At 39.9% G+C, this 19,691-nt stretch overlaps 1 protein-coding gene across 1 annotated transcript in view; it reads right to left on the reverse strand.

Annotated features, from left to right (window-relative positions):
• GPD1L (glycerol-3-phosphate dehydrogenase 1 like) overlaps positions 1 to 18,903 on the reverse strand; it is a 37,785-nt gene extending 18,882 nt beyond the window's left edge. The window contains exons 1-4 of the mRNA XM_077811237.1: positions 18,751 to 18,903; positions 9,636 to 9,813; positions 5,974 to 6,114; positions 900 to 1,038 (exon numbers count right to left, since the gene is read on the reverse strand). Coding sequence (XP_077667363.1) covers positions 900 to 1,038; positions 5,974 to 6,114; positions 9,636 to 9,813; positions 18,751 to 18,803 — 511 coding nt within the window. The 5' untranslated portion in view covers positions 18,804 to 18,903. The remainder of the gene's footprint in view (positions 1 to 899; positions 1,039 to 5,973; positions 6,115 to 9,635; positions 9,814 to 18,750) is intronic.
• Positions 18,904 to 19,691: the final 788 nt, after the last annotated feature.

A 19,691-nucleotide genomic window follows, 5' to 3' on the forward strand; every position in this document is an offset into this window, starting at 1 on the left:
TGTCCAAGTTATCTTCTCAGCAGCTGCAATTCTATGAAGTACTTTAAGCACATGTCCAGACCTACTGATAAAACAAGTCAGATACCTTATTAACACAGCAAGCTAATGTTGCCCTAAAAAAGAAATGTCTGTCAACATTTTAAACTAATTCAATCGTCTAAAATAATTATATGCAAGAGATGTTAACGTGACACTAAGTTCGCAAAGCTAACTACACAAAAGTAAAAAAAAAAAAAAAATTTAATGTTCTAACAACATTAACTCCCTCAGATTGCACACAGCTGTATATATTTGAATGCACACGTGAGGCTCTGTGAAATCTATGAATAGGTATGCTCTCCAGACTTAGATGGGTGCAGAGATATCTGTGCTAGTAGTTCCAATTGCAGGATCAAGGCCAACACCCGGAGTTTAGAAGAACTAGTTACAATGAAAACCTACAAAGGATACAGTAGTACCTTTAAAAAGTTATAAAGATGGAAAGAGTGTTTCACAAGCTGCAACACCTGTACTAAAAACATCTTATCACTTGATATTAGACCATGTAGCAACCTATGTAGCAAAATGTTCTGCACAGCAGTGGCATGGCTACTTTATCAGTATTGAACAGTATAATTGTTACTTTGTGGCCTGGTAATTATTTTATTTCATTGTAAAAGAAATAAGAGTCAGCTCTGAAGTCACAATCCTAATGAGATTTCATAATCTCTCCTCCCAATGCCCTACTGCTACATTTGGAAGTGCAAACATTATAGGAAGTTCAGAAATTAAATATGAAAGACTTAGCACCTTCTGACAATGATTGATTAAAGCTGGCAACAGTGATGTTCAAATTATTCAATGTGGAGTTTTGAGCACAGACATCAACATTTAAACACTTTAATTACACAGATTGTTACCTATTGTGGTTTCACAGAACTTCTCTGCTGCTACCTCATTGGCAATGTTAGCTCCCATCAGCACACTGATGTCTATTCCCATTTTCTCTCGAATAATGTCAGAAATCAGCTTGAGTCCCTCTGGGCCTTCATCTATTCCCTGCAGCCAACATGTAAGTGAATTACTGAACAGGCATTAGACAGAATAGACTGCATCACAATTATCCTTCCTGGGTAGAAGCTACAATAAAGTTTATCCAGTTAGAGACAGAAGATAGCGGGCTTGCTACCACAGAGATAAGCCACCCACACATCTGGCTATACAGCCTTGCGTCTGCTGTGACCTTTTAGGATGTCTTCCTTTGATACAAAATTGCACTTAAAAATTAGGAATTAACTACCAACATCTAGATGACAACACCAGGATTTATTTTGTGCTAAATAAAGAGCCCAGTCGTGTAAGGTGCTGCAAGTTCATCTCTCCTGGGATCAGATCCTCAGATGATGTAAATGAACGTCCCCCTACTAAAGTCAATGGAGAAATACTGATTTCCAGCTGTTGAGGAGCTGGCTCATTGACCTCAGTGGAAACTGAGGCACAGAAACTCACAGGATTGGATTTTAATATTTTTATATAGTATTTTGTGGAGAAAACACTCAAACTGAAATATCACAGAGAAACTGCTTCGTGTTTAATGACAGCAACGGCTTACTAGTCAATCAGTTCTAGTCATCTTGAACACTACTACAAGTGAAAAGCCTGTTTGTAGATATGGAAGAAGCTGATTAATAATACTTTTGCTCTTACGTAGCATTTTTCATCTATCGATTTCAAAGCGCTTTACCGAAGTATCATTATCCCTGTTCTCCAGAGACAGAGAAACTGGGGCAGGGAGAGACTGAAGTGCCTTGAGTAGATCAGTGCCAGAGGGGAGAATAGAATCCCGAACTCCTGACTGCTTGTGCCTTTTTCAGGGAACTGCAGAATCTCCTTCGTCCAAAGCTATTTCTCCCATGGAGCCAAAATGTGAATTAACTGTGCTTTTTCCCTCTGTAGAAGCACAAAGCTCAAAACTGTCGTCCTCCTTCCCAAAAGTATAAATATTTAGGAGGTTATAGAAACATTTTCTTTGTAAAGCCTTATTTTTAAATGGTTTCTCATATCTAGCACATAGAAGACCATCACTTTGAACTACACCATGGCCTTTTTTTAAGTATAAAAAGGCATTGCTGAAAGCCATTTAACTTTACATAAGCCACAGAAGACATTCCTGGCTGGCAGAGTTTTGCATTCCTAAGGCTCAAAAAATGGTTTATTTTTAAAACCACTGCACAACTAAGAGATATTGTGAGACACATGTACTAAACCAGCCAATGAAAACGTAAGTCAATTACTATACTGTTGCATTACTTTTTTCACTCACTTAACACCTTTGTGAACCATACTGTAGAGTGATGAGAATCTGAAAGCATGTTCATGTATGTGTTGTTTTTTTAACAGCTCCAAAGATGCCTTGACAGTCTATTTATTAGGCCCCCAAACAGGCAATTAACCAACAGCTGCCATTCAGTCTCTTTAAAGGGCATTTGGAACAACTACCTAGATATGAATTTGCGCACCTGAATGAATAACCTGCAGTGAGAGAGATCACACATAACTGGGTACTAAATCCAGGCCTGCCATGGACAGACAGAACTTCTGCTGAAGTCAAAGAGAGCTGCACCTACTTATACTAGGTCTGAAGTTGATCTCAAAAGAAGCAGGAACCCAGGTGGATCTGACCTGAGAACTTCCACAGTGTAGGGGTATTCCCGACATGGTGTAGAGTCAATGTAATGGCTCCCAACATAGGCCAGGGCAACAGATCTAGATGCTGCAATGGTCTCCAGAGGCAGCTAGATGTAAATTAGAACAACCCAAAGGCTGGCCAGAGAAGATTTCAAATTGCTTTTCACTCCTGTGCTCTTCTTGTATTGCAATGTTAAAAAAGCAAGTTGGATTCCATTTCCTCTGATTGTTCAACACAAATATTTACTGAATTCCAGGCATTTACCCTGTCATAATCAATTTAAGGCAACATGATTTACAGATGCATCATTCAGGGCCTCATCTGGCATTCACCTTATCATTCACTAAAGACCCAGTTTTATTTTCACATATTAGGTTGAGTTTGCAGGTCTGGCAGTTAAACATATACCTTTCATTTGTAAAGAGAGTATACTACATATAGAAATCAGACAGAAAAAGGACCCCACTAATGCCATTTTACATAGAGTGACCAAATGTCCTGATTTTATAGGGACAGTCCTGATATTTGGGGCTTTTTCTTATATAGACATGGTCATAAATATAAAGGGAAGAGTAACCACCTTTCTGTATACATTGCTATAAAATCCCTCCTGGCCAGAGGAAAAACCCTTTCACCTGTAAAGGGTTAAGAAGCTAAGACAACCTGGCTGGCACCTGACCCAAAATGACCAATGAGGGGACAAGATACTTTCAAACCTGTGGAGCGGGACAAAGGGTTTGGGCTGTCTGTTTGATGCTTTTGCTGGGAACAGATCAGGAATGTAAGCCTTACAACTCCTGTAAAGTTAGTAAGTAATCTAGCTAGAAAATGCATTAGATTTTCTTTTGTTTAATGGCTTGTAAAATAAGCTGTGCTGGAGGGAATGTATATTCTTGTTTTTGTGTCTTTTTGTAACTTAAGGTTTTGCCTCGAGGGATTCTCTATGTTTTGAATCTGATTGCCCTGTAAGGTGTTTACCATCCTGATTTTACAGAGGTGATTCTTTTTACTTTTTCTTCTATTAAAGTTCTTCTTTTAAGAACCTGATTGATTTTTCATTGTTCTTAAGATCCAAGGGTTTGAGTCTGTGTTCACCTGTACCAGTTGGTGAGGATTCTTATCAAGCCTTCCCCAGGAAAGGGGGTGTAGGGCTTGGGGGGATATTTTGGGGGAAGACGTCTCCAAGTTGGCTCTTTCCCTGTTCTTTGTTTAAAACGCTTGGTGGTGGCAGCATACGGTTCAAGGACAAGGCAAAGTTTGTACCTTGGGGAAGTTTTTAACCTAAGCTGGTAAGAATAAGCTTAGGGGGTCTTTCATCCAAGTTCCTGCATCTGTACTCTAGAGTTCAGAGTAGGGAAGGAACCTTGACAGATACCTATTACGCCCCACCCCTTGTCCTGATTTTTCACACCTGCTATCTGGTCACCCTAATTTTACATAACCCTCATTCAGAACAGAACTACACTAACTACAGAATTTGTTTCCAGTAGCCACACTAAATGTACTTGCATAGAGATGTAAGGAGACAAAGTGTGTGTATGCATGCACACACGTGCACGTGTTTAGAAATAAAAAAATCCTCCATCACTTACAAATGGTGAAATGATTCCATTCTCACATGCTCTTTTGTTAGTGAGATCAGATCTCTGCCCCTTTGTACAGATTTTGGTCCCATTGACAGAGGGAATATGTAGTTTGCACACAGTTGCAACAGAATAAAAAAAAACATTTGCACCATTTCTTTCAAGACAGCACCTCCTGGACCACAGCAGCAGCTTAGCAATGGGAAGTTGTCTGGTAACCAGTTCTGGCTTGTGTAAGAAATGTCATCCAACATTACATTAAATATTCAGACTAAGAATATACTAATGTTTATGGAAAAAATAGAAAATCTTTTCCCTGGCATAAATAAATACTTTTTCCTTAGCATAATTTTACCAGTGCATTAAATATTTATTCTTTACATAAATATAGTCAATAACTATCAAGAATTTAAACTGTATGTTTAAAGGAATATAGACCCAGTTTCTGATCCAAATCTGATCTGTGTAAAAGCCACAGTAACCAGACTGACTTTTAGAGTTATTCTGGTTTCACATTGACATAAATGACATAATGGTAAACAAATAGGCCAGAATAAGTTAGGGAAGAATCAATTACATTCCTCTCAAGAGTTTAAGAAAAGAGAGTGAAGGAACATGTCCTCAATTCTGTTGGTGTAGGCTACTTGGTGACATCAAAATGTTCAGTCTGGGATTTTATTTTAATCTCAGATAGCTATTGGCCGACATGGAAGTTTTCGTTGCTATATATTTATTGCTTTCAACACTATGCCAGAATCATGTGCCCTATTTCTTTCATCCTTCAATTCAATGAATATATAATCAAAAATTTATCTGTAAAATACAACACCTGAACTAGAGCAGTGTTACCTTTTAATAAAATTCAGGCTTTCAAGACTAAATCCCTTCGATGGGGCAACACCAACAAAAACAAGAGTCAATGGTTTTAGCTAAACTAAACTAAAAAGAGAGCCAAATTTATTTAAAAAATAAAAATGAAAGAGGGTGAACCTGTGCCAGGAATGAGAATAGACGGGAACTTATGCCGAGAAAATAAAGCACTCCCACCCTCAACCAAATGAAAGGCAAGAACAAAGTAATGTCTTCTAGAAGCTTGTGGAAATAACCAGACCTACCATAGCTAATACTCAGAAACAAAATGTCATTTAAAACAGAAACTCCCTTGCCTCCAGCTCTATGAAAGCCCCTTTAAAATGCTGTTCCCAACAAGTTCCCATACTGGAACTGGTCCATCTTTTTGGGTGGCTCTGAACAGTTTCTCTTGTTGCAGCAAAATCTTTGATGTGAACAAGAGCACTGTCCACTCAGTCACATGAGATTCTCTTGTCAGTTTTTAAAATGATCAGCTCAATGTTTGGGATGTGAATTAACAACCAGACTATTATATTTATGCTCTGCTCTCCATCTAATGATGTATCCAGAATCAGAAAGTAATAGGCTGAAAAGCCTGGTGGTGCAAAACATTTTTTTAAGTTAGTCTTGTAAGCAGCCTCACCTCCCTCTTACTGAAAATGACAGAATAAAATAAACCCTGTATAACAATGCACTAGTGACGAGGACTCAAATTCTGATTGTACATCCAAAGAAGTTCTACTGAACAATCAAGAAAAAATAAAAATTTGGCAGGGAAAGATTTTTTCATTTCAAACTCTCAGTTGAATGGTTTCAGAAGATCGTATTCCTCTATATATTGACAATGTTAATGTATAGCATTTATTATACCTTAATGAGCGTTATCCCAACAGCTTTCTTTGGTACCCGTCCTGTGATCTCATCGCAGATCTTATGAATAAACTGGTGAGGAATGACAAAGACCAACAAGTCTGCATCTTGCACAGCTTCGTTAAGATTTGGAACGGCAACCTGTACAATTATGGGAGAAAAAGGGGGTTGAAACAAAAGAATTTAAAAGAAATTAATTCTATTCAAAAGTTCTCTAAAAATAATCTAGAAGAGCTTTCTGAGAATGATCATTTCTATCATGCTATATCAATAAGAGGAAAAAAAAACCATGCACGTTACAATTCCTAAAAATGCAAAAGCATCAAATGCTTTCAAGCCAGCCGAAGACCTATTGGGCCAAATTTTGAAAGGGGCCTTTCCCCACCTTCTAATATTGTGGACACAATCAACTGTACCTGAAAATGACAGAATTTAAACAGCTAATTACCAAATTTGCAAGAGCAAATGATGTTCGCATCTACAAATCAGAGTTCAGACAGCTAACTAACTAACATTCACAACCTAATTGATTGAAATGCAAAATTAGAGCCTGTTTTTGATTTGCCAAACCAGCAGCTAGGGAAGAGACAAACAGTCTAATACACTACTCCACTCAGAAGAATGAGGCCTGGTCTACATCTAAAACTTAGGTCGACCTAGCTACATTGCTCGGGGCTGTGAAAAATTCACACTTAGAGATGTAGTTAAGCCAACCTAAGCACACTGTAGACCTAGCTACCACCTCTCGAGGGGGTATATTTACTACAGTGATGGAAAAAACCCTTCCCTGTTGCTGTAGCAAGTGCCTACATTACATTGCTACAGCACTGCAGCACCACAGCTGTGCCACCCTAGAGCTTGTAACAGAGACATGTCCTGTTTAAATAAACAAAACAAAAAACTTTCACCAGGCCCTCTTACACCTGTTTCCTGATGTTCTATTTTTGATTCTTAAAAGGTTTTGTTTTTCAAGAAGATGACCAGCTTCCAAGCCACTTGCCAGATTTCACTCTTTTCCAACAAGTGATGAGGATGTTAAAGTAGTCCTCATGTTTAACCACATTTGAAATAACAGAGGCCCCAAAAATGAGCTCTGGGGCTGCACAGTGGCCTCTGCAAACACTAGTTATGGAGGTAATAAACATGAGCAACCTAGATAGGCCAAGGAAACTTTGGTGCTATGACAAAAGGGAAATAATAAAATGCCTAGGGAGGTTGTGTAATCTCCATCACTGGAGATTTTTAAGAGCAGGTTAGACAAACACCTGTCAGGGATGGTCTAGATAATACTTAGTCCTGCCGTGAGTGCAGGGGACTGAACTAGATGATCTCTCCAGATCCCTTCCAGTTCTATGAGTCTATGATTTACTTCAAATTAGGAGACTGGTGCAGTGTTTAGGTTTCAATGGCACCAACAGAACCGTAATCTAGCTACGGGCTGTTTTTAACCCATAGGTTTTTCTACTAAATTGTCAGTTGCTGCTCTCTCCTCCTACTTCTAGCTCTTTCTGGGCCAGATTCACGATTGTCCACCACACTGTGTTGTCATCGTGGCATCTCTCTCCTAGCTATTGCAGGCAAAGTTCTGGCGTGGAAGCTTGCAACTCTCCTTCTGCCCCTGTCAGAAGAAATTTTTACCGGAATCACAGAGTGGCTTCCATCCATGTTGTGGAACTGTGGATATGATCTTCACAGCATGGCAGCTGCAGGAAAAGTGTCAGGAGCAAAACCAACCACTGTTCATGGCTTTTATGGATTTAACTACAGCCTTTGATTCAGTGAATCGCCATGCCCTCTGGACTGTACTCTCTTAAGATTGATGTATTTATCAGGACATCCAATGTCCTAAAATTGCTTCAGGATAACATAAAAGCGACGGTTCTGAGCAGCACTGGCTCCCAGAGCAAACCTTTCTAAGTACAAACAGGAGTAAAACAAGGCTGTATCATCGCTTCAACCACATTTGCAGTTTTTATTGCCGTCATTCTTTACCTAGTTGCTGGGAAGCTTACAGCTGGCATTGAAATCACTTGCAGAATGGATGGAAAGCTGTTCAGACTTAGCAGGCTGAAAGCCAAGAGTAAGATCTCCACATCATCTATTGTGGAACTTCAGTATGCTGATGACAACGCAATCTTTGCCCACTCTGAGAAAGATCTTCAAACTATCCTGAATGGGTTTGCCGATGCTTACGCATGTCTTGGTCTCACTCTTAATATCAAGAAGAGTGAAGTGCTCTCCAAATGAGGTATCACATGCCCCAGCTACCAAAAATCAGTGGAGTGGCACTGGAGAATGTCGATCACTTCTTCTACCTTGGAAGTCATCTTTTATCCCAGGCAGATATTGATGCAGAAATTCAACATCGCCTGAGCTGTGCCAGTGTAGCTTTCTCTCATTTACGGCACAGAATTTTTGAAGGTCACGACATTTGAACAGACACCAAGCTTCTTGTTTATCAAGCAGTTATTCTCCCAACACTATTGTACAGGTCTGAAACTTGGGACAACCTATAGACACCACTTGAAAGTGCTTGAGAGGCACCATCAACGCTGCCTTCGTTAGATTCTGAAGATCAAATGGGAAGACAGGTGCACCAATATTAGTGTCCTGGAAGAGGCAAAGACCTCCAGTATCAAGGCAATGATCATCCGACAGCAATTCCACTGGACTGGTCACATTGTCCGGATGCCAGACCACTGCCTCCCAAAACAGGTCCTGTTCTCTCAGCTGAAAGAAGGGTACCGTAACATGGGTGGATAACGGAAGCGTTATAAAGGTCTTACTGAAGGACAACCTAAAAAAGTGTAATATTGACATTGACACTTGGGAGACACTTGCCCAGGATTGCTTAAAATGGAGTGAAGTCCTGCATGATGGTCTCCTGCATTTTGAACTTGTTCGTCAACAAGCTGAAGAGGACAAGAGGTGCAGAAAGAAGGAGAGACTGACTTCCAGTCATGGTCAACAGCCTCCTGCTGAGCCTGAAAACATCTGCCTGCATTGCAATAGAACCTGTGGTTCAAGGATTGGCCTTATTAGCCACCTGAGGATCCATAACTCCCATGGAAGATGACCATACTTGGTAACGAGTGATCGCCCATCATCATCATGATGTTATTTATACCAGTGCAAACTGAGTGAAAAATGCCACCATTTAGCTTTGGCAGCACTTGACACTGGCATAAATGACTACTAAAGTGAACAGCTTTTATATAATTCAATGCAGCTTTCAGTAGTGAACTTCCAGAGGGTCTGAAATCCCACCTTTCTTCCAAACTTGCCAAAATTGAGGCCAAATCTTTATGCTAGTTATGGGCAAAGGCATTAATCTATTATTTTCACATGTTTGCATATATACACAATATAGCATATGGTGCCATAAAGTCACTGAAGGGGCAAATCTATTACAAGATTATGTTAGTGATCAACTACCTTAGAGAGCTCAGCTGTTCGGAACCCTTGATTGTGCCCACATCATTAACAAAATAGTTGGAGTTTGACAAAAAGTGAATGAGACAAACTCCTACCTCACTTTTGAGTATAAACAATTTTTATATATATATATACACACACACACACACACACATACATACATACACACACACACAAGATATATCTATATCTACATATATAGGCCAAGTTTAGCTTCCAAGTCTTACCACATTTTCTGGCAGCTTGTATCCAGGGAGATATTTTACATTTTCATGTTCATTATTTATGATATCTGTCAGTTTTCTCCCATTAATATTTTCCTCAAAGACCCACATTTTCACTGTGGAAGCAAACTTTTGCATATTTTTTACATTATTGCCTATTATTTTGGCAACAGCAGAGCCCCTGTAGGAAAGAAAACAGAAAAAGAAGATATTCTAAAACAATAGTAATGTTCTGGGAAAAAAGTGCACTTCACACACATACCTACCATCCTACCCACCTCCAAAATACCCAGGCAATTGGTCCAATTACTATCTAAAAAATTTGAACTAGTAAAAGGGGGGGGGGGGAAGGAATCAAATAATCATTCATATATTTTGCTTTTGCTCAAACAAATACAGTCAGAAAAGAGCTCAGTAGACTGAAAAGTTTACTCATACCCCTCTAATTGCTCCTTCTGCTCATCAGACATCCAGGGGGAGTTCAATAATTTCATATGGACAAATTCAAAAGGATTATATTTTTCAATGGAGTGGTAAGAAGCTACACACAACTTCTACATAGCTCAAAAAATCAATTTAAAGAAAGAAATGATGGGTCAGCAAGTTTTGTAAAATCATCTTCCCTGTGGTGAGAAGATTTCTTTTGGCAGGGGGCACTAACCCATCAATTTCTGAAGAACATCAACTTTTGTTTAAGACCAGAAGTGAAGGTTACAGCACCTACAGTGTGACATTCTTCCAAATGTGATCTGATGCAGTGCCATCTTCCTGAGTTTGCAGACAAACACTTTCATTGCTGCTCATAGATTTCTTTTCCTCCCAAACAGCAGCAGATTAAAATTAACAAGATTCTAGAGTCAAATCTCAGATCTCTGTCCTGAACTAATTTACTTTGATTGATGGAGTTAGAAAAGGGAGTGAAAATTAGCTTTTAAGACTTAGGAATTAAAACAGAGGGGGACTTTGATCTAATGGCCAGAACATAGGAGTGGTAGATGAGTTCAGGGTTCTTTGCCTAGTTCTGTCACCAACAGTCTGTGTTACTGTAGGCAATTTACCTCACCAATCTGTCGTTTCAGTTTTCCTGTCTCTGCAATGGAAATAATATTTAATATATCACAAGGTGTGTTGTGTGTAAAGTGCTTTGAGATTCTTGGATGGAAGGGGGTATAAAACACGAAGGTTTTTTTTTTAGTACTGTTTTAAATAAAGACTGTTAAGTTTCTCTCTTCCATCTTAATCTCCACTAAGTATTTTGCAAACATTGTTGATAGAGAAACACAGTGTTAATTCCAGCTCAGCCTAAATGTGCACATGGTTTTTGTTTTGTTTGTTTATTGTACTGTACCATACACTGACTAGCCTAAAGTCTTTCCATTAGGGCTGTCAAGCGATTAAAAAAATTAATCGCGATTAATCTCGCGATTAAAAAAATTAAACACAATTGCATGATTAATCATACTTTTAAACAATAGAACACCATTTATTTAAATTTTTTTGATATTTTCTACATTTTCAAATATATTGATTAAATTACAACACAGAATACAAAGTGTACAGTGCTCACTTTATATTTTTCTTTACAAATATTTACACTGTAAAAAAAATAGTATTTTTCAAGTCACCTAACACTAGTATTGTAGTGCAACATCTTGATCATGAAAGTTTAACTTACAAATGTAGAATTATGTACAAAAAAAACTGCACTCAAAAATAAAAACATGTAAAACTTTAGAGCCTACACATCCACTCAGTCCTCCTTCTTGTTCAGTCAATCGCTCAAACAAGTTTGTTTACATTTGCAGGAGATAACGCTGCCCGCTTCTTGTTTACAATGTCACCTGAAAGTAAGAACAGACATTTGGATGGCACTCTTGTAGCCAGCATCACAAGATATTTATGTGCCAGATGCACTAAAGATTCATATATTCCTTCATGCTTCAACCACCATTCCAGAGGACATGCGTCCATGCCAATGATGGCTTCTGCTCGATAACGATCCAAGGCAGTGCGGACCAACAAACGTTCATTTTCATTATCTGAGTCAAATGCCACCAGCAGAAGGTTTATTTTCTTTTTTGGTGGTTCAGGTTCTGAAGTTTCCGCTTCAGAGTGTTGTTCTTTTAACTCTTCTGAAAGCATGCTCCACACCTCATCCCTCTCAGATTTTGGAAGGCACTTCAGATTCTTAAACCTTGGGTCAAATGCTGTAGCTATCTTTAGAAATCCCACATTGGTACCTTCTTTGTGTTCTTTCAAATCTGCAGTGAAAGTGTTCTTAAAACAAACAACCTGTGCTGGGTCGTCATCCAAGACTGCTATAACATGAAATATATGGCAAAATGCAGGTAAAACAGAGCAGGAGACATGCAATTCTCCCCCAAGGAGTTCAGTCACAAACTTAGTTTTGTTTTTTTTTCCTTCCTCCCAATAAGCAGCATCAGCATGGAAGCATGTCTTCTGGAATGGCGGCCAAAGCATGAAGGGGTATACAAATGTTTAGCATATCTGGCACGTAAATACCTTGCAATGCCTGCTGCAGAAGTGCCATGCAAATGCCTGTTCTCACTTACTGATGACATTGTAAATAAGAAGAGGACAGCATTATCTCCTGCAAATGTAAACAAACTTGTTTTTCTGAGCAACTGGCTGAACAAGAAGTAATATAAAGTCAGCACTGTACACTTTGTATTCTGTGTTGTAACTGAAATCAATATATTTGAAAATGTAGAAAAACACCCAAATATATTTAACAAATTTCAATTGGTATTCTATTGTTTAACAGTGCAATTAAAAGTGTGATTAATCGCAATTTTTTTTAATTGTGATTAATTTTTCTTAGTTAATTGCATGAGTTAACTATGATTAATGGACAGCCCTACTTTGCATACGTGCAGTGTGTACTACTCACACCACAAGTTTCATTATTGTTTAAAGTTAGATGGTTTGGACTCTCTCTTTTCCTTCTTAAACTGTAATAAGAATAAGCTGGTCATTCATTTTCTGTGATCAGGAAGACCTGAAATGTGGCTTCTCTGCTTCCTATTTCATTGTAATGTGACAAGAACTGAACTAGAAGTAAGTTGGGCAAAGTCACAAGAATGACACCAGGAATCTAAATGCCATAAATAGAGTGAGATAGCAACTCCCCACCCCTGTTTTAACCAACACACAAATCAGCACACTCAGACTTCCTACAATTGATAACATGGAATCTGAAGTCCATTCCTCATCTTGGGTTGACCTAGAGAGCATTCATGACATTACCAAGCAAAATAACTGGTATGCTTACTGATTAGTTTCTAGTTAGATACTTCTGGCAGCATTGGTCAAGCTGTAATATTTTGTGCCTACAGTAGTTCAATTGCACAGGAAAACCCAGTACATGCTTCTCAATCACAACAGGAACACCTTCCAAGTGAAAGCTAACAGCACTCAGATCATTAAATAAGGTAACTCAATTTCAAAGGGCAATATTCTTCCTTGGTGCAAGTGCAAAGTTCTGGCCAGGAACAAAGACCTGTTTAATGCAGGGCTCTGGGATTCTTTGCTGTGGGAGGGTCCTAGAGTTCAGGCTGCAGCTAAAGTCAGAACATCTACACCGCAGTTAAACAGCCCCTGAGTCCAAGCCCCATAACCCAAGTCAGCTGGCACAGGCCAGCTGTGGGTTTTTAATTGGAGGGCTGTGTAGACATACCCAAAGAGGGCAATTGGGGACTATCAAGGTAACTCACCAGGAATGCAGTGCTGACTTTTTTTAGTGACATTGCAGTAGAAGGAAAGTGTGGAAACTGTCAGAAAGAAGAAGGTTACAGGTGGTTCAGTTTGTTAATCATTACAGAGTCCATCTAAAGAGCCCTGTGTTACAGGCAATTTGACACATGTGGCGAAATCCACGAGAGGTGCTGCAGTATGAGATTTTTTGGGAGCACTTCTTTCTCCTATGCAAAGTTACTAAAATTCTTGAATGTTGTATTTTGTGCAGGGTGGATAAAAAGATTTTTTTATTTAAATTGGATTTTTTTGATAAAATGCTTCTTGCGGAAAAACTCTCTAAAGATAGTTTTAATTAAGATGCATTATAGCTCAAAGATCTCTCATCATAGAATAGGGATTATAAATTCTAATTCTATAGTATGAGACAATATACTCATGTAATTTTAAGAAAAGTTTTGTAAATAAGTTCCAATAGTTCATGGATTAGGGACCCAATTTTATGGGGTTCCAAGGGCTTCTGTACAGGTTATGTAGATTAATCTTTCTATCTGCCCAGTGTGACCCAGTGCTCAGTCTAGAAGATACCATCAGAGATGCTTAGTTTTGCAGTTCTCCAAGTGTGAATTTGTGTCTCCAGAGATAACATGCTTGTCAATAGCAAAAATGTTTTTAAATATATAGATGTGAGAAATAACAGACCTCAACCCTATTGTCCCTCTGCATATTTGTGTACACAGAGTCAATTCCTTACCTCTCTCTAAAAGTATAAAGTTTCAAATAGTTCAATGAATAGAAGATTGTTGCGTGTGGAATAGATCTGGACAAGGAGAAGAAGTCTGGAGATAAATGTGAGAAGGGAGGGACAGGCAGTAGAAACAAAAGTGAAACTGTTTGAGCAGCATATTCAAGAAGCCTTGAGGTCTTTCTGGATGTGGTCTTCATTGATTTGAGATCTACCATACCATTGTCTCACTGTAAAAGAGACCCAGTTTGGGAATATTTTAATGACATTCCTCTACCTGTGCTTAAGAAAGGCATGTGTGCAAAATGCAAACAGTGCAACAAAGAAATGCAAGGCCTGGTTGCCCAAATGAAACAACATAATGAGAAGTGTTCCTTCTCAGGAGAAATGATGATGAAAGGAACATGTCTGAACCTGCAGGATCTTCAGGTTGGTGAACTTTTTTATTTCACGCTTCTTTCTTAAGGACTGCCTCTCTTCCTTCTGGACTATTCTTGAATTCTCACGTTTGAACAACAACAAAAAAAAAAATTGTTGCTCACTAAGACCAGGATACAGTCCACCCAAGAGTGCAGATGTCGCAGGCAAATTGCCGGATAAAGTGCATGAAAGAGAAATTGAGCAGTGTGCAAAAGATCTACAGGGTAAAATTGTTAATCTGAGTCTTGATGGGTAGAGCAAAGTCCACAATGATACTGTTGTATGTGCTTGTGTGACAACAGAAGAAGGGAATGTCTTCCTTACAGAAACAATTGATACATCAGGAAATGCACATACAGCAGAATACTTACAAGAAGTAGCAGTAAAAGCTATAACAAACTGTGAAAAAAAATTCAAATGTCTAGTACGCAGTTTGGTCACAGACAATGCTGCAAATGGATCCAAAATGAGAAGAAATTATTTAGAAGAGAGTCCCAAGCTAACAACATACAGCTGCAGTGCTCATTTGATGCACCTCCTAGCTAAAGACTTCAGTGTTCCCAAAATACAGGCTAATGATGTTGAAATTGCAAATACTTCCATAACAACCACTTTGCAGCAGCTGCTCTGAAAAAAACTGGGAGGAACCAAGCTAACTCTCCCACAAGACGTGCAATGGAACTCAGTAGTGGACTATTTTGAGCACTATATCAAGAACTGGCCGAATCTGATGACAGTTTGTGAACAAAATCGTGAAAAAATAGATGCCACGGTCACAGCCAAACATTGGGCTTAAGAGAAATGTTGAACACATGCAGAAAACCCTGAAGCCTATTGCTGTAGCCTTGAACAAAATGCAGGGAAATAGCTGTTTTATTGCTGATGCTGCAGAAATCTGGAAAGAACTGAGTGAGCTCTTAAAAAGAGAAATATGCAATGACAGACTTAAATTACAAGCATTATAAAACGAACGGAACAAGCACTATCTGCAGCTCATTTTCTTGCAAATATTCTCAATACTCGGTACCAGGGTCAAACCTTAACTGCTGAAGAAGAGGAGCTGGCTATGACATGGACATCCAGGAATCATCCCTCCATAATGCCAACTATAATAAACTTCAGAGATAAGGGTGAACCATTCAAAAAATATATGTTTGCTGATGATGTTTTAAAGAAAGTCACACCAGTGAACTGCTGGAAGTCACTTAATCACTTCAATAGTCTCTGAATCCAAGCGCTTATCTCACTTTTAACAGCAGTAGCTTCTTCTGCAGGTATAGAAGGAATATTTTCTTCCTTTGGCCTAATTTGTTCCAAATTGAGAAATCATTCGGGACCTGAAAAAGCAGGCAAGCTTGTTTTTCTTTTCTAGATTATGAACAAACAGGAAACGAAGGGGAAGACAACTGAGTTAGCTGCAGAAGCCAATATTTTAAGTTTCTCATGTTGACTTGGCTGACAATCAATTTAATTGTTTTTTTAATAGTTAAATGAAATATTTTAAACAATTTTAACAAAAACAAACCTGATTTTAAAAAACAAACAATGTTTAACTAAATTCAAAAATTCATATGCTTGTTTTGTTAAAATATTATATGTTTGCTGTTGAAGAAAAAAATCCAGAATGCATAATATTGTTGTTTTAGTTAAATAAAACAATTAAAATGTGTGTCTGGTGATGTTCTCCTCCTAATACAGCATGGCAAGAAAATCCTCCTAATATTAATGATTAACCCGTTGAATTGGAGATAGGTCACCTCCCAATTACTTCAGAAATATCTGCTTTAATTACGTTTGGGAAATGAAATAACCAAACAATCATTCATTTTCTGATATAGCTGTAAAACTAATCTGAAAAGTTTTCAAAATAAATCGCTTGAAAGATGTATAGTGTCAACCTTCTAAAAATGAAACCTACATCTATCTCTGAGTTGTGAAGTATATTTATTAAAGTTATAATGCAACAAGAATGCACTTTTATGTAGAAATCCATGATTAAACGGAGTCTTCCTGACTAGTGATTTAAATCACGATTTAAATCAAATCCACCCTGATTTTGTGTCATCATGCATGTCAAGTTTGCACAATCAAATGAATTAAGCTCCATTCCTGCAAACAGTCTTGAATTCAACAGAGTACTCACATGCATAAAAAAACTACTTCTTGTAGCACTGGTATTCCTTTAATCTAGACTTTTTTTAAAAAAAAAAATATAAAAACAGAACAAGATCCAAGACATGAAAGATCCTGACTAAGACCCTGATCCAGCAAACACCTACACCTATGAGTATTTCCACTGAGTTCATTGTTCATAAGCATTTGCAGAATCAGGGTACTAGGCCCCAGTTCATGGCAGCACTTAAATACATACTTAATTTTAAGCATGTGATTAAGTGCTGCACTGAACTGAGATGCTTTCCTGAATCAGGGTCTGAGTCAAGATCTCTCAATTCTTGATTCTTGTGGGGGGAAAAATAATCTGGATTATAGAAATACTCGTGATGAAATAAGTGGTTAGAAAATAGTTGCTTATCAAAACATTTCCTAGATTAAAATATTTTTCTTTCTTCTATCTCTTCATAGACAATTTACTTTCCCTTTAAGTGATGTGTGGCAAACTGTTATCCCAATAAATTTGGCCCAAAAGATAATGACAATTCCTACCACCGAAAGCACAATCTCTTCTTCTCACAATTTAGCAGATATGATTATTTTGCCCTCCAAATATCTGTGAGCATATACATGGGCCTGGAGACACATGGAACGAGCAGGCAGACGCCACTGCACTGCCAGTGGTGGGCGGGGCCCCAGGCCATTGTAAATCGCCCCGGGGATGCACAGTGGGGGAGCGCCCAGGGTCTGCAGCCAGGGCCAAGGGAGAGACCTGGCCCCAAAACTGCTGGAGTCCTACGGACCACGTTGTGGAGGTTCTCAGGCTGCAGATGACCTGGAGGCTGGGAGTTTGAGACCCCTAATGTAGGGAATTGAAGTCCATCTGACCTCAACTCCCCTTTCTTGATATTAAGAGATTACTGATACACTATACTGTCCAGTGTCCTGTAATTCATTTGGAAAGATGCATTGGCAAACAATTTGTATGAAAGACACTATATAAAATAAAATTATATTTCATCATTTTGGGGGCTGAGTTCTTCAAAGCTAAAATCTTTCAGGCAACCTAATCAGCTGAAAATGAGCAGAATCTTTAAAGTCTTTGCCAGCTGATATCAGAGCTGATAGAAGTGGGCACACAACAGATGCCAGGTTAAAAATAGTCTATTGTAACTTCTGTATTGAAAAGTTTAACTTACATGGGGGACAAATCAGTGTGCCAGATTCTCTAAATTTGTTACACCATTGACTTTCAGGGGAGCATCTGATGAAGAACTAGAGTAATGGAGTGCGGGATCAGGAGCAGTATAGCCAAAGTTTGCTCTTCCTGTATGGTTGGGGCAACACTGTTACATTCTTCCTCTTGAAAGTTAACAGAAGTCAAATACATCCTAATTAAACTTAAACACACATATCCTAAAACAAACTGACTCTACAAAAACAAACACCGCATCCTGGATTTTCCACAAATTGACAACCGGATTTGGAAAGATTCCCAGAAGCAATACACGAAGTAGGTTTAACTGAAACTAGAGATGAGCAGAACACCTTTGGCCAGATTTTGCAAAAATGAAACCTAATGGGTGGTTCTGATCCCCTAAAGTTCTGCCGGGATTTGGGGGGGGGGGGCAGAGTATTAGGACAAGTGGTGGTGGTGTCTCCCTCACTAAACTACCTATTATTTATCCAGCACAGCAAGTGCCTTACAGACACGTCAGAGACATTGAGTCTGATTCTCCCCTGGCTTGCACCTTGCTGCAGACATTTACACCCCCTTTCAGAACGGTACCACTTCAAACCCACTCTAGTCCGGTACCAGTGCTTCACTGCGTGCAAGCCAGAGAGCATCAGGCCCGGTGGCCTTGCCACAGAGCTTCCTGAGGCGGGGAAACCCTCCACCCCTACAGGGGGAAGGCTGTACGCCCAGGCGTAAAATCCATCCCCACAGGGCAGGCTTGCCGCCCCCGTCCCTGGCGGAGAGCGCAGAGCGGCTCCGGCCGACGCCCTCTCCACGCGTTGGCGAAGGTTTCTCTGCCCCCACAAGAGGCACGGCCGGGGAGGAGGCGAGGGGCACGGCCGTAGGCGCCACAAGCTAGGGCGCGCTGCGCTGCGGGCAGCCGCACTCACCAGTTCCCCGAGCCCACGATGCAGACCCTCAGCGGCGCCGAGACCAGAGCCATGGCGGGCGCCGCCCCGCGAGCCTCGCCGCCGGGTCTCCGCAGGCTGGGGCGGCAGCGGCGAGCGCCTCCCGGCCATGCACGGGAGAGAAAGCCCGGCGCACGCCGCCCGCCCTTCGGGGCTCACACGCTGCCGCTCCCGCGGCTTGCTGGGAGCTGTAGTCCATGCCCCGGCGCGGCTGCAAAGCGGAGCACACTGGCTTCCGAGGGCGCGCTCTGCTTGCGAGCCGGGCGATGGAGGGCGGGGCCGGCAGGATCCAGGATGGTCTCATATACATCCTTTCCCACAGCAGGGCCATGTTCATTCTTGGAGCTGGGGGGGTCAAGAGCATCCTTCCCCGCAAAAAAACCAGGCAACCAATCACGGTCTCATGTCAGCTGTTGGCCAAGGAGAGCTGGCTGGGGGGGAGGTGGGGGGACTCCCTTTTTCAACCAGGGTGATAAGTTGTCCTGGTGGAGAAAGGCTGCCCTAAGATCAGGGCTGGTTTGGTCATTATGTAGAAACAGGCGTTTTGCCCTCTTTTCAAAGTATTAATATAGTTGGATACTAAGATGAGAGAGGACTAAGGGAGATGTGATAGAGGTCTATAAAATCATGAATGGTGTGGACAAAGTGAATACAGAAATATTATTTACCTTTTCCCAGAATACAAAAAACAGGAGTCACCCAATTAAATTACAGGTTTCAGAGTAACAGCCGTGTTAGTCTGTATTCGCAAAAAGAAAAGGAGTACTTGTGGCACCTTAGAGACTAACGAATTTATTTGAGCATGAGCTTTCGTGAGCTACAGCTCACTTCATCAGATGCATCAGATCCAATTAAATTAGTTGGTAGCAGGTTTAATACAAATAAGAGGAAGTACTTTTTCACACAGCACACAAATAACTGGG

Source organism: Eretmochelys imbricata, chromosome 2 (genome assembly GCF_965152235.1).
Source record: "Eretmochelys imbricata isolate rEreImb1 chromosome 2, rEreImb1.hap1, whole genome shotgun sequence".
NCBI classification, from domain to species: domain Eukaryota; kingdom Metazoa; phylum Chordata; order Testudines; family Cheloniidae; genus Eretmochelys; species Eretmochelys imbricata.